General features: G+C 42.1%; 1 protein-coding gene across 6 annotated transcripts in view; it reads left to right on the top strand.

The window, feature by feature from the left end:
• The window catches only part of SLC8A1 (solute carrier family 8 member A1), a 1,275,220-nt gene that overhangs the window by 956,142 nt on the left and 303,032 nt on the right, over positions 1-16,046 (top strand). For 3 of the 6 annotated variants that reach the window (XM_085612083.1, XM_085612082.1, XM_085612084.1), the window contains one exon: positions 7,448-7,465. In XM_085612083.1, the coding sequence (XP_085468209.1) occupies positions 7,448-7,465 (18 nt within the window). Of the gene's footprint in view, positions 1-6,827; positions 6,849-7,447; positions 7,466-7,565; positions 7,581-16,046 lie in introns of all 6 variants that reach the window. The other 3 variants (XM_085612079.1, XM_085612080.1, XM_085612081.1) reach the window with 3 other exon arrangements.

The raw sequence follows: 16,046 nt of genomic DNA, 5'->3' as shown, positions 1-16,046 counted from the left end.
AACGACTTGCGAAGGGAGGGGGGGGGGGAGGTGTTGGATTTAAAATCCAACACCTTCCCTAGTGTCCGCACAGACTGGAGTTGGAATAGAAAATTATACTATTCCAACATTAAGCGCCCCACCTTCGCAAGTCGTTGTTCCGACCTGCGGAGTAATGGTATGCGGAATCACAATGCGGTCGTTGTAACGACCGCGTTGCGATTCCCTGCGGGGAAAAAGGCTGCGGAATAACGTCATAGATTCGCACATGCAGCATCAACATTCTTTGAGTTTCACTAGTACCAATTGGTGGTTAGCAGACTAATCGTAAAAGTTATGCAAAACCTGAACATACTAATTTCAGTCAGAATCAGGGCTAAACCCAGCATCTTCAAAAAGTCTCTTTTATCCAAAAACCCTATATTTGTAGGTACACAACTGAATAGTTTAATCTTGTTTTATTATTGGTAATCAAACAATATATTACAACGTATGACCTACCGTTTCTAATAAACATTTCCTTGTTTGAAAAAAACACAGCTTTCAAGCTAAGTGCACCAAACTGAACATTTAATATTACAAAATAGACAAAGGATAGGATGTGCAATATGTCAAAAGGCAAGCAGTTTGTAAATGTCACTAGAACACAGAGCTGGCCATATTGGAAAATATTGCACAATACCTGGTAGCTGTTTTCTGCAATGTGCTGATAGCAATGGGCACTAATAGGAATTAGAATATTCAGGTTTTGTTTATCTTAAAAAAATGTTGAATAAATAAAGGAAGACGGTAAAGCTCTGCTGAGTGGTTTAGGAATGTCATAATGATGATGCAACCCACACAGAGCAGGGAAAGGTGAAATATGTTTCATATTTCACAAGGACTGGTGACATATTTTCCATATTTCCGGAGGCACACGCACACATACATGTATGTATACACACACACACACACACACACACAAGCTAAGCTGGATGGTGCAAAGTACACACAAACATTAGGGCCTGATTATGATGATGGTGAGACCCCCACCGACAGCCTTTCAGAGGCGGTTTCACCACCATCGTAAGCATGTTTTCTGCCCACGACATTAGGATGACGGGCGGAGGGGTGACGGTTGGAGAGGGCTCAAGGAGCCCATCGGACCATTGGAAGGCACTCCGATCCCTACAATGGTGACAGTGCATGCCAGGCACCGCCTTAGGGATAATGATGTCTCTCTCTGCCAGCTGTTTCCTGACGGGTTACCCGCCATGAAAATGCTGTTGGTAAGGGACATTGGGGGCTGTAGCGGGCCCCCCTTTCCCTCTAGCCCTCCGTGTTGGGTTCTGGGAGGCACCTATGGTGCCCCCCTACATAGCCCTGCACCATGTAGCAAGCACCGCATGGTGCCTGCCACATAGTGCAGGCATATGCACAATGTGCGTTTTTCAGACTGTGGAATGCAGCACACGCCACAATACAAAAAAATAGACTTTGCGACTGCCTAGAAGGCGGTTGCATTGGAATTCAGGGTGCGGGACCACCGACTGCTTATCGGGCAGTCCAATCCCTGATACTGTAGCGGTCGGAGGTAAGTCCAACCGCCATCTTAATAAGCCCCTTAAACTAGAACAATTGGTGAGAAGGAACAGGAGCAGGAGGCCAGTAATTTTTGAGACAATACGTATGTTTTGCAGTCACCAGTGACCCATACTCATAAGCACTAGGGGTCTAATTTATAAGCAATTGGTGTAGGGCAGCGCCGCAAGTATTTTTGGTGCACTGCCCTACGCCAATGTGAAAGGGGAGGAATGCCCCATATTTATGTCCTTTCCCCCTGCGCTGGTGCACAATTTGCTGCCTAGCACCAGGATAGGCACCCTTGTACACAAGTGGCTTTACGTCGCCTCATAGACATAATTGAGAGGCTTGCACCACCGGAGCGTCAGAAAAAGAGACGCTCCGGCGGCACAAGCCTCTCACAAAAAAGCCCTTCATGTCTATGGGGGTCTATCTGGGTTAACCCCTTCTGTGCCACGCCCTTTCCTCCTCCTGTGCCGGGCGTTTCATTAGTGGGCGGGTTTCATGACGAGATAGTCTCGTCATGGGCACAGCGCGACCGTGCTCCATGACGAGACTATCTCGTCATGGGCACAGAAGAGGTTAAGGAGGAACCGATGCAGTGGTAGAGGATGGATATACACAACACAAATTATAGATGGTCTGCTAGACATTTGCTCAATGTGGGGTTTTGAGTGACTTCGCAAACAACGCAACCTTCGTTCTGGGTTTCGATATTACTCAGGACCAATTCGGACAAATCATCCCTATTGTTGATAGCCACCCATTTTCATATGCATATTACATGTTTACGTTTTGTGAATTCACATCATAGATGTCAAAACCCATATTTCAATGGGATGAATTGAGGACTGCATCCAATATTACACACCTACCTGGCTTATTTACTGCCCTGTGTCACATCAGCATTCAATCACGAAAGGTAAACAAATCTGGACATTCTGGCTGCACTAAGCTCTATTGCTAACTGAACATTGCAGAGAACAGCTGCAAGTCCCCTCACTTTCCTGACCTACAATATTTAACTTACTGTTTTCAATCAAAATGTTCTTGTTTGAAAAATGGTACCTTCTGGCCAATTAAAACCAACTTAAAACTTCAATATAGAAAAGCACGATTGGCTATCTATATTATTTTCCAAAATTTATCTCAGGAGGGTAACTACAACTCACACACATTTAACCTACTTAGTTATTAACTGTACCATACATTTGTAACTTATGACTCATTTTGTTCTGCAAAGTATAATAAGGTAATGTTAATGCCAATTCTCTGCTTCGGGTATTTGTAATTGATTCGTCAGGCAATGGCTTCCAAAAAAGGTTAGATTCAGTAATCAGATAGTTTCAATGAAAAACATATCCTGAGAGTCCCTATGAGCTCGATCAACGAGCTCAGCAGGAGAAATCATTATTTAAGGGAGGAAGAGATTTTCCTTGAAAGACTGTTGCTGATTGATAGCAGAATCCCACTGTGGAAAGAGAAAGCTGCAGACTGAAGAAGTCGTTTACCAATTGACATCCCTCTACCAAAGACGTTACTAGAAAGCTATCTCTGACAGTATGGTGGCGAGTTTTATGTGCTTTGTTAATTACTAAGCAAGGTCCTCCTCCTGTCAGAGATATTGCTTTCGACTGTGCAGTAATTGTTTAGGGAGGTAAAGTTTCATACCAGCATAAACTGCTGCTCTCCTACCCCTTTCTTTTTTTTTTTTTTAATTCTCTTTTTTATTTTACCATTTTGCACATATAATAAATCTTATCACCATACATTTCAGCAAATTCATAGAATTCTTTAACATCATTTACACACAACAAATTCATTACAATTACAAATCAAATAAATCAAATACCCTTTCTAACAAAAATCCATCATATTATTAGCTGCATGGTTTCATTGGAATTTAAAAGAGACGAGCTGCAATAATTAGACCAACCTAATAATGCTGAAACGACAAGCGAACAAATAGAGATAAATACATAATTATGTAGTATAATAAAAATATTATTCAACATTTTGTATCATAACAATACATCATTTTATGTTACAAACTGCAGCATAATACCTGAAAAACAGGTTTGATACATAAATGATGCATATATGTTATACTGAAAGCCTGTAAATAAGATATTAAATCTATGTTTAATTGTAAAATATTGGCTGCCATAAAGCGAGATAGAGCAAAAATAGCCAACTGTGCAGATCTAAATGTAGAAAAGTACAGAAAGAGAACATACGGACATGAGAATATTTCATCAGTGAAAAAAAATCGTATCTATGGGTATTTGACAGCCCTTTCCCTACCTTTTTGCTAGTCCTAAAACGTTTACTGATATACAGTTAGTGAAACATTAACAACGAAACAAGCTGTGGCCTGCCCTGCATGAAAATAATGCACATTCTAAGATGGAAACCTCTGAGCTAAAGTCTAGACTTTGGTCCTTTGTTCGGTCATCAAATATTTGCTTCCGAAAGAAAAAGAATCTTTCTTTCTTATTGCCTAATATGGCTCAGAATACATGATAATTAATTATTTAGTAGCAGGATATCACTTAAAATGAGTTACAGTCAGGAACCGTGCTAGGATTTTTGTACTCAAGGGAAAGAGGAATTTCTCTTTTTGGAGCTCTCTCCATAAGCAGAAAAGGAGCTTTTAGGCCTTTCTCAGTGATTTAGCATTTGGTGTCACCCTATGTCTGCTCCCTGACTTAGCTTTCTGCAGTTGCATGGGGGGGGGGGGGCGTTTAGCCCCGAGCAGCATGAGTTTTATGGGTGGCGGCCTCACCCCCCCAGCTCTTACCTGCAGCTGCGAAGGCGGCAAATACAAAAATCAATCACTAGCAACCCCGCTCTTACGGCAAGCGCTGGGCTGCAAAGGCTGGACCACCTCAGGCGGCAAAAGGCCTAGCTACGCCACTGGCTTTCTGGAAGCACAATCTAGGTGACAGCATACACATACCCACATACACATGCGCAGCCAGGTCCTGGCTTCATTCCACTCCCGCTTCAGCCATGAACTATCACCAACATGGCTCTTTTATCATCGTCCCGTTTACAAGCGCCTGCTTCAGAGATGGGATGTTTGGAGCTGTAGAGGAAATGTCATGAGCCTCTGGCTCAATATATGAATGTTAAACATGGAACAGAGGTTGCATATACCACATTACACACTCCCCTTCGCTCTTACCTGAGTCACAGCATTCTGGAATGACACAAGTTAATATCATCCTATCTTAAAAAAAAAATTTAGGTTAAAAATGCAATGCAGTGTCTATTTCACATCATTTAAGATGAAGTCGATCACATTCTTAGCCCTGGCAACAGTGCATGTGGCACCAATGAAAATGTTTACCATTGCGCTCCAAATCATACATAGGTAAAGTATGGCATGTGGTTTTTAAACATGACAAACTCTGGCTTCACCCTCATCCTCAAGAAGCAGAAAGGTAGTGTTGGAAAAAATAAAAAAATAAAACTATAAAAAGCTATTTGAATCTTAAATCATCCCAGTGAAATATTGGTTTTAAAACCAATGTTATTTGCAAAATAAAAGTAGCTAAGTATGTGTATATGTGCTCATATGCATGTGTGTGTATGTATTTTGCTTGTGTGTGTGTGCATGAATATCTCAAAAGAATGACAATTCACAAGTTAACCCTTCCAGGAATAGAGACACCGTTTAGATCTAACAATCCACAAATATGTGAAAAAATAAATACCCATCTCCCCACACGTATGATATACAGATGAGTATTTATTTCTATCGCTTAACTAGTGCTAACATTCTACTAATACAGTGATCAATAATACTGGCCTGCATGTATGCCAATTCCACAATATCAGTCACCGGCATAGAACCAAGGTAAGCATAAGGGATCACAGCTTCATTGTTCTTAACTCCATGTTTACTTACCATGACGATATTTTGGTATTCATTATTGTGGAGTCGATATAAGTGCAAGTCAATATTAAAATGATGATCTAGGGTGCTCATGATGCATGATATGTAAATACTTCTAACATAGGCTAAAAAAACTAAGAAATCACTCTTTCAACCACACACAATGTAGCATGTCATCCATGCGAGCAGGCACCTCAGTACCCCACATAAGGGTAATAGGAGCTACACAAATACTACAGTACAATACAACTGGGTTAGAAACACCATTTCACATTTGACTCTGGGAAATGGAAAAATGTCTAAGCAATAATATATGTTGAAATATATATTTATATTTTTTTTAGATAATGATCACTTAGATGTATGAAATTCAATCCCAGCATTTAAATGCACTTTAGCAGATGCTGCAAAGGTAAAGCCAGAGGAAGGGTTGAGACTAGGCCGGGGAATTGATTGTAAAAGGTGGAATGTCACCTTTCCCCCCACAACAGACTGCTTTTGTGATTAAAGATATATTTCACAGGACCAACTCACATAATCATTACGCCCGGGAAGATGTTTTCTTGTCACTCCTCACAAGAGAGATAGATTTTTGCTGTAGATGGCTCCCCATGTGTGCCAATGCAGAAAGACAACCTCTGAGGCAATTAAGGATGCGCTTGCGAGCCTCTTGGCTTCATAGTAGACATATTGGGCCTGATTCACAAAGGAAAACTTACAACCGAAGTCTAAGTTTATGCCTGAAGTCTAAGGCCCCAATTCACAAAGGTAAACTTAGACGTGAGGTCTTAGTTTTGACCTGAAGTCTAAGGGCCCAAATCACAAAGGTAAACTTGGACTTCAGGTCTCCACTTAGACTTCAGGTTAAGTTTACCTTTGTGAATTGCGCCCATAATTGGTATTTAGAAAGACTTGCCTTCATGAAAATATGGAGTGCTTAGAGCATTGCAGAGATGTTCTCAAGTGAATCTTGAAGAGGCTTCAGGCATCTCCAATTTTCCTCTGTGCACGTTTGTGAATATAGGATAGGTGGTGTAAATCTGAAGCACTCGTTAGTAACTCCTCTTCTCAGTGGAATTCATTGTGAATTGGGATCTGACATAGTATAAAAGGAAGTCCTCACAAGTTAGATCAGTTACTGTGCTCCTTCACAAGGTTAGCATAAGAGATAGTGTGAAAACCCCCGCTGCCTTGACGGCTACAATCCCACAGAGCACATCGTGGCAGCGCTTCCTCTGTGTGACTGACATACCACTCCATCCCATGTCTGCATTGTTGGGAGGGGAGGGCGAACATCTGTCTTCTTTCTGTGGACATTCCTTTTCATTTTGATTCTCATTTATTTTTCTTATTCTGTGTCTGTTTCTGTGTGTTTTCTTTACAGCCCTGTTGTTGAATGAGCTTGGTAAGAGTCGCATTTCTGGTTTATCTTCTCCATTACACCTGTGTTTGTCTATGACTTTGCCATGTGTCATATTTATGTATATTGTGTATTTTAGGGCCCGGTAGGGGCAAGAAAGAGCATTCCTTCAATTGTTTGGGATTGGGGGGCTGTTATGGGACACAGATGATGAGCTGTGGTCGGGTGTACATATCCTGAATAACGATTACTTTTAATAGTGCTTTTGTTGAGTGGTATTTGACAGAGTAAGTTTGGCACGATATATTGAGACAGCAGAGCCTTAAATACCAGAGCTAAGGACTTGTGGGTGATCGGGGGTGAATACATACTCTGTGCATCCTCCTTAAGAGAATGTGTGATGCCACAGACGTAAATTGCCACACCTATCTTTTCTGGGAATTAAATTTTTTAACATTCTTTAAATTTGTCTGATGGGGTTTATAGAAACTCTTGGGGGAGGCTTAAATAAATGTTTGATAGTGAATTTTTTAATTTACTATCTTTATAAGAGCTAGATCATTCTAGATTTTTTTGCATTTGTCAAAATAAATTGTAATCTTTTTTTTATTTCCTCTCTTTTTTATGTGCTTCTCCTGCTTTAGGGGACTTCACAATCACAGGTAAGCCCTTTTATTGCATTGTCTTGCTAAAAGGTTTGGATATGTTGCTTCCACTCAAAATATCTTAATTTAATTTTGCGCTTTTTTTTATTTCTTTAAGGAAAACTCCTAAATGGTAAGAATGTATTTTCCATTCTAGGATGTCTGTTTATGAGTACATAACTAGGCAAACTAACATTCACCCACTTTGACTTCGGCTTGAGTTCCACTTCTATACTAGTTTATGTCACCACTATCTAATAGCAGAATATAGATCATGGGTACCCAAGGTGGGTCATGTGAGCCTGAACACAGGCCAGATTTTCAGTATAGACTCTAATAAATTAAAATGACGTCCTTTTAAATCAAGAGTAAATAAAAGTATCTTATTCAAATATCCTGAAAATCTGGCAATGTTCATGCCCTAGTTGTCCGACATTGGGCACTGCTGCTATTGACTGAGATTGAACACTTTTAATACCACGTGTGGTGTGATCTTAGGAAAGCAGACTCAAAAGTGCAGTATCCTGTACTAAAGAAATGCAGTACTCTCCTTTTGTACTCTCCTTTTGCATAAGTAAAGAATCATCTGACCACAGAGTCACAAGTACTGTTTTTTTTAAAATGAAATGGTTAGAGGTTCACACTTTAGGAAGAACTATTATGAAGAACTATTGCTACTAAAAATCAATAATATTATGTTGCAAAATTCAATAAGGATGCAATATTGCCATACCTATTGCTTTCAAACTAAGACCCTCTGAACTGTGGAGAATTGATTAGATTACCCTCTGCCAAGATCGAAAAAAAGTAATCCTGACGTCATTCTGACCAAGCTGTTGAAACAGAGATTCTCCTGACAAAAACCAAGAAAATTGAATCACTTTCCAGAAAAGCAAAGACACATACCACATCAATGGCTATTTGTCAAGGAACTAAAAACTCATATTTTTAGAATGAATCTAGCAATATAATCTATTGTTATATTCTCCCTCGTAGGACATACTGTTACTGTACTTTGTTTTATGTTAGGTGTGCAGCGCTCTGTTGCTAGAGCTGCTAAGTCCATGCTACAGAAAAATATTTAATAATTAATAAAATACATTTTATCATTAAATGTTGTGGGATCAAAGAAGTTATCTTGCTTCATGATCCTGGAAATTTCTAGCCCATTTTATGGTAAACATTTCCAAACTTTTTAGGCTATTTGCAAGCATTACAGACTTATCTCTGAAACAGCAACTGTGAAATAGGCAAAGCAGAAAATAACAGGACTTCAAAGGTCAATGCTTTAATTAAAGAACCATGCATTTTCTAACATTCATTATCATTCTTGAAGTTACAGAGACCTTTTCATAAAATCAAGAGATGCAAAAGACAACAGAAATTGTGTAAAGTTCAATGAAAGTTAGTTAAGGCATACACTTTTTTGGTGTGTTATATAAAATAGATCAACAACCAACTAGATCCCATTTATTGTCACAACCTTGTAGGGACTCCTTGTGGTCTATCGAAGGATAGACTTCATTTTTATGAGCGTCCTGTGCATGGGCAGATACTAAGGAATTAATGATTATCTTCGTACAACACAGATGGCCTCTTTGGGCACGATCCTTTTAAAGGCTCCAAAATTTCGTAGTAAAAAAGAGGTGGCGGGTATTTTTCCGTTAGTGCCCTGAAACTCTGGAACACCTTGCCGGTGCATTTGCCAAGAGAAATATCCCTCATAATGTTTACTTGTAAATTGAAAACCTGACTGGTCAGTTAAGATTTCTGCCTGTTGCTCTTAACGGACTTATTTGTTGGTGGATTCCTTCTTCTCCTTATATTAAGCCCCTAGGTATCTAATGTTGTATTGCACCATTTAAATTCCCTATAAAATAACGTAACAGACAGACTGTGGAGCTGCAGTCTTCTTGCTACTGCAGGGACCAGTTCATTTAACAACTTAAAACAACATTTAGAAAATAACAATTGGATCTTGCTATCTTGCAGCATTTGAGAAAGAAAAACCATACTACCAGTCTTTTTGAAGCATCATGTCATTAAATAAGGCTCCCTCATTTTGCAAGCCCTTGATAGATCCAGCGAAAACTATTTCTGAAATGTTTAGTGGGTTTCCAAGATGAAGTTTGGGGAAAGATCTACAATAATGTTCTATGTTTATTGTGCAAACTCTGCTGCCAAATGAATGCCACCCATCACCCCTGGGCTCCATATGGCTCATACCTTCAGAATGTTGGCCAGCAGTTTGAAATGTTCTGCTGAAGGAGATTTTTTCGCTACACTGAAAGTAAACTAAATATAACAGTTTCCAGATAAAATGTTAGATCAATAACAGTAACAATGTGTGGAATAACAAGATACTTAGAACTGCACTAAAAAAGGCTTGGCATTACAGACCCAAAAGTGGTATGGACCATTTAAAATGGCCGCCTTTTAAAGGAACCTATGCTTCTGCCTGAGGGAAACTTGTCACTAGTGGATAGGAGAGTACTGCTGAAAGGATACTGTTCAGTTGAAGCTTTTAAACACAAGAGACAAACCTTCTGTTGGTGGCGGCTACAAGCAAATATGTGTGTGGCAAATTACATTTGTGAGTGGTGTGGATGTGGTGAATCTGTTGTCTGCCTGCAGGTGATTGATGTGTGTTTTAGTGTATGGTTGAGAGGAGTGTTTTTTCAACTGCTTTGACGTATTCTCTAATATGAAATTGTCTCTTTCTGGTTGTCAGCCCAGGGAATTTATTGATCGCTAATGTGTTATTCACTTAAACACACTGTTAGTTCACCTATCAGCATATATAGTATAGAAACACAGATTTTTACCTTGACAGTATCCAGTGTATAATTTGCACAAAGAAAAATAATAATAAGTGCCAGACGCTAAAGTTTTGCTCAGAAGCCCTCAGCTGAACTTACTGAATGTCAATGTGATGAACAGCAAGTCTGCATAGTCTTGATTCCACCCCATGGCTCTTTTATCCACTAGATAGTCCTTCGAACATTTTGCAGGCTCCTGGTTTTATTCCCTTGGCACGGGTTTCCTTCTTTCTCATCCTGCTTCTTTCCCCCTTGTGGGTTTTTAATCTCTGGCGCTCAGGGTCAGAGTCAGATGAGGAAAAACCTGAGTGCTGGTGGGCCCCACCTGCAACCATAGAATCAAATTAAGCACTGACAAAGCACCGTGTCCTTCGAGAACCATATCACAAATAAAACCCAGGCAGTGTGGTGTCAGCATTTTGTCTTTCAAAAAAATAAAGTTGTACTAACAAAAATCACATTTTATAGATATTGCCCATGACCTTATCCTCCCACAATTAGAAGGTGAAAACAAGCTCCTCACCATCATCTCTGACACCATTAACTTACTTTTCGCCCCAAATAATTAAGGGGCATTCGAAGATATATATTGCTATGTCCATGCAAATTAGATTAGTTTTCTAGAAATGCTGCACCACATATAACGCTTTTGACAACGAACTCGATACTATAGCTAGGAGAGAAAATGGTAACTCTGACAATCACTGCAACACCAGAAACTAAAGCATCTCCAGACTCAAACTTTACAATTGCAATAAAGTTAAAATCCAGAATCTTGCATTTAATATCTGTTACAAGACTATGGAATAACATACCCATCAAGTCAGATTCGCCAGATTCACCAGATTATCTTGCCTTTCACAAAGGATCTCAAAAATCCCTTCTTCATTGTCCCCAAATAATACCCGTCCCCTCTGTTTATGTGCACTTGCGCCCCACATTTATCTTTTGTACATTAATGCAGAAACTTTCAGAGACCGCCATTATCCTCACTGCTGCAAAACCATCCCACAGTAACAAAACCCACCACCTCCACTGCAGAAAAGGCCCTCACCCTTCCAGCCTCCCGGGCAAATGCCCGATGCCCACTACAGCTAGGCCGGCCCTGCTCACAGCTAGGTCTGAACTACGTAAATGCCTCATCGGATTCCTAGAAAACTAGTCAAGATTGGCAATAAGTACTGCCTATGTAGTACTTAAACATGCATACTGCCTTTCTTCAGAGCACAACATTTGCTGCATTCTCTCAACCACAAAGAAACAAGCATTGGCATAGCCAATAGGTCTCACCTTTGGGACCTTATAAGTGTTTAGCCATGCAACAGTTGCATAACTAAATACTTATAAAGGTCCCAAAAGCGAGACCTTTTGGCTATGCCAAGCGGCCGTGAAATTGAAAGTGATCGGGATCGCGATCACGATCAAACATCAAAGTGGCCGTGCGGCCGCAAAAGTGAAAGTAATCACGGTAAAGCGCCCGCGCACATGCACTGTAGCTCTAGGCTGGCCTGGTAGCACTTTTTGGAGCCCTCTCAATAAGTCTCGCCAGACCAGCGCATGCGCTGGGTCAGGCGAGACCTAAAAAGGGATCAGCCTCCGTCAGCGGCAGGGAAAAAGTCAATGATAGAAGATGAAACAAAAAGAAGCAAGGGCAAGATCAGGGCAGCATGCTCAAATGTTCATTTTGTATCAAATACTTAACCGCCCCTTTTAATCTAGGAAATCCCGAAAGCTGCTCTGCTATGTTTCCTGACTCTTGTTTCACAGTCCTCAATGATATGGAATAGGCTGGAAAAGGCACAAATATCCTTCAAATCAGGCCTTGATAAAATGTAAACAGGTAGAAACAAGGGCAGCGCTATGTGAATTAAAGCTTTAATTTATTTCCAAAATGCAGACCTGCTTTGCCAAGCTATAGCTGTAAACAAGCACCTGGACCTAGACCGAGGCATAGACACCATCAGATGTTCCATCTACATGGAGAAGAGGTGTCAGGCGCCAGAATTAAAGGGACACTGTTTCATGCTCTAGAGAATAATTGACGCTAATTAATGTGTTAAATTATAGGAATGTACATCTATGCTCTTCCTTAAAAGAGATTCAAGGGCTTAGGTTAGAGACTCATTTTGACTCACATGAAGTTATGTTTTACCACAGTATCACAGTTGGAAAATGTACCTCCAAATGTATCAAGAACAATAACAATGAGTCTTAAAATATTGTCTTGTAGAGGTAATAATAGAAAATCTTCACTTGCATTCTGAATATTTGGGGGTCAATGTTGTGGTCCCAATATAAGAGTAGGCTGATCTGCGAGGTCGATAATGTGACATACGACCTGTGGGATCCTGTTGGGGGTTCCAGGCCAATCAAGAGTTACTGGGCCTAAACTGTAACAACAAGAGCCCTTTACAACTTGTGTCCTGGATCTTTCCCTTGCTACTGGAACCAAAATTGGGCACCACAAATGCCTTTTTTGCAGGTGACCCTCAGGGTAGTGAAGTTGGGCAGTCCAAGTCTTATTCAGGGAGGTGGTTTTGGTGAAGAACAGAACTCAAGAAAACATAAAGTAACAGTTAATTAATCATTGTCGATCCAGTGCTTTTTCTTGAAACAATCCAAGTCACAGCAGCGATCCATGTCTAAGTTCCGCAACAAAAATCCACCAAAGGTGGGTGCGATTTCAACAAGTGCCAAACTGTCACAAGTGCTTTCGAAAAAAAAAAATAACTTCAATATTCCTTTGAGTGAAGCCTTCACTAGTACTTTTTTTGTGACTCTGGCTTCTCTAGTTACACTTTGCCTCACCCGCCCACAGTCCAATCAGGGTAGGTGAGAAGATTGTGCTATCTTTATTCAAGCACAGATTCAGTGAAAGAGCTGCTTCTATCTGGGCCCACCGCAAGTTGACCAGGATCACAAAGCTTCAGCACATGGACTGGAAGTGCTGACCTACCGTGGGTTACAGTAGGCAAATGTTCAATTCTTCTGATCCAGATGCTCAAAGCTTTCCTTTTCTAGGATGCCATCTCTTTGTGAAGGGATACATTCAGTACCCCTCGTCATAGTCAGTGAACTCCTTCTTTCAAAATGATTGCAAGGCAGCTCTTCCTAGCAGGATGTAGAATTGACAAGTATCCAAACATGGATAGGGGATTTGGCAGTTAGCCACCCCAACACTGGAGCTCAAAGGTCCTTCTCAGTCTCACTGCATGAAGTCGCTGGCACTGATCAATGAGAAATTGTGGCATCATGACTAGTGATTTCTGCCACATGTCTGCATCCTACCTAAACCATGTTTGGAGACATACTTTTTGTAGTCTACAGGTCAAGCTCTTGGAAAGTTTTTCAGGCAATCCCTGATTTGTGTGTGTGCTCACACACATGCCAAGCCACAGCCATTGTCCTTCAGTGCCATCGGGAAGATCGGGTAGGGGCTGGCTTGAAGCTCCTGTCACACCACTCATCCAAAAAAAACAATTGATGGACAGAATGCAGAACAATGTCATACATTCACCCCAGTACAGAGATCTGGGCCTAAATCCATCGTTTTTTGCTCACCATGCCATTCCAGTTTGAACCCAGCCATATGCAAATCAGTCTTGACCCTGTGCCCCATGGGAACAGTCCAGCCCGAACTGCCAAGCCAGGTCCTCCCTGGACTGGAAACAAGCATCCTAGGACCGGTTTCGGGCTTTCAGCCCTCTTCAGCCAGGATAGCTTGATTCCAGTGGCATGGAGAGCAAGGGACTCACGTCTGAGCATACCCTTCCCACTCGGGGTGACAAATGCAAAAAAAACAATTGATGGACAGAATGCAGAACAATGTCATACATTCACCCCAGTACAGAGATCTGGGCCTAAATCCATCGTTTTTTTGCTCACCATGCCATTCCAGTTTGAACCCAGCCATATGCAAATCAGTCTTGACCCTGTGCCCCATGGGAACAGTCCAGCCCGAACTGCCAAGCCAGGTCCTCCCTGGACTGGAAACAAGCATCCTAGGACCGGTTTCGGGCTTTCAGCCCTCGTCAGCCAGGATAGCTTGATTCCAGTGGCATGGAGAGCAAGGGACTCACGTCTGAGCATACCCTTCCCACTCGGGGTGACAAATGCAAAAAAAACAATTGATGGACAGAATGCAGAACAATGTCATACATTCACCCCAGTACAGAGATCTGGGCCTAAATCCATCGTTTTTTTGCTCACCATGCCATTCCAGTTTGAACCCAGCCATATGCAAATCAGTCTTGACCCTGTGCCCCATGGGAACAGTCCAGCCCGAACTGCCAAGCCAGGTCCTCCCTGGACTGGAAACAAGCATCCTAGGACCGGTTTCGGGCTTTCAGCCCTCGTCAGCCAGGATAGCTTGATTCCAGTGGCATGGAGAGCAAGGGACTCACGTCTGAGCATACCCTTCCCACTCGGGGTGACACATGCAAAAAAAACAATTGATGGACAGAATGCAGAACAATGTCATACATTCACCCCAGTACAGAGATCTGGGCCTAAATCCATCGTTTTTTTGCTCACCATGCCATTCCAGTTTGAACCCAGCCATATGCAAATCAGTCTTGACCCTGTGCCCCATGGGAACAGTCCAGCCCGAACTGCCAAGCCAGGTCCTCTCTGGACTGGAAACAAGCATCCTAGGACCGGTTTCGGGCTTTCAGCCCTCGTCAGCCAGGATAGCTTGATTCCAGTGGCATGTAGAGCAAGGGACTCACGTCTGAGCATACCCTTCCCACTCGGGGTGACAAATGCAAAAAAAAAAACAATTGATGGACAGAATGCAGAACAATGTCATACATTCACCCCAGTACAGAGATCTGGGCCTAAATCCATCGTTTTTTTGCTCACCATGCCATTCCAGTTTGAACCCAGCCATATGCAAATCAGTCTTGACCCTGTGCCCCATGGGAACAGTCCAGCCCGAACTGCCAAGCCAGGTCCTCTCTGGACTGGAAACAAGCATCCTAGGACCGGTTTCGGGCTTTCAGCCCTCGTCAGCCAGGATAGCTTGATTCCAGTGGCATGGAGAGCAAGGGACTCACGTCTGAGCATACCCTTCCCACTCGGGGTGACAAATGCAAAAAAACCAATTGATGGACAGAATGCAGAACAATGTCATACATTCACCCCAGTACAGAGATCTGGGCCTAAATCCATCGTTTTTTTGCTCACCATGCCATTCCAGTTTGAACCCAGCCATGTGCAAATCAGTCTTGACCCTGTGCCCCATGGGAACAGTCCAGCCCGAACTGCCAAGCCAGGTCCTCCCTAGACTGGAAACCAGCATCCTAGGACCGGTTTCGGGCTTTCAGCCCTCGTCAGCCAGGATAGCTTGATTCCAGTGGCATGGAGAGCAAGGGACTCACGTCTGAGCATACCCTTCCCACTCGGGGTGACAAATGCAAAAAAAACAATTGATGGACAGAATGCAGAACAATGTCATACATTCACCCCAGTACAGAGATCTGTGCCATAATCCATCGTTTTTTTGCTCACCATGCCATTCCAGTTTGAACCCAGCCATGTGCAAATCAGTCTTGACCCTGTGCCCCATGGGAACAGTCCAGCCCGAACTGCCAAGCCAGGTCCTCCCTGGACTGGAAACAAGCATCCTAGGACCGGTTTCGGGCTTTCAGCCCTCGTCAGCCAGGATAGCTTGATTCCAGTGGCATGGAGAGCAAGGGACTCACGTCTGAGCATACCCTTCCCACTCGGGGTGACAAATGCTGCATTGTCAGCATTCCGTCCATCATTTGTTTGTTGTAACG

The sequence above is a fragment of the Triturus cristatus genome, chromosome 6 (assembly GCF_964204655.1).
Source record: "Triturus cristatus chromosome 6, aTriCri1.1, whole genome shotgun sequence".
Taxonomy (NCBI): domain Eukaryota; kingdom Metazoa; phylum Chordata; class Amphibia; order Caudata; family Salamandridae; genus Triturus; species Triturus cristatus.
Note: the sequence above shows the minus strand (reverse complement) of the source record. Positions and strands in the feature narration are given on the sequence as shown.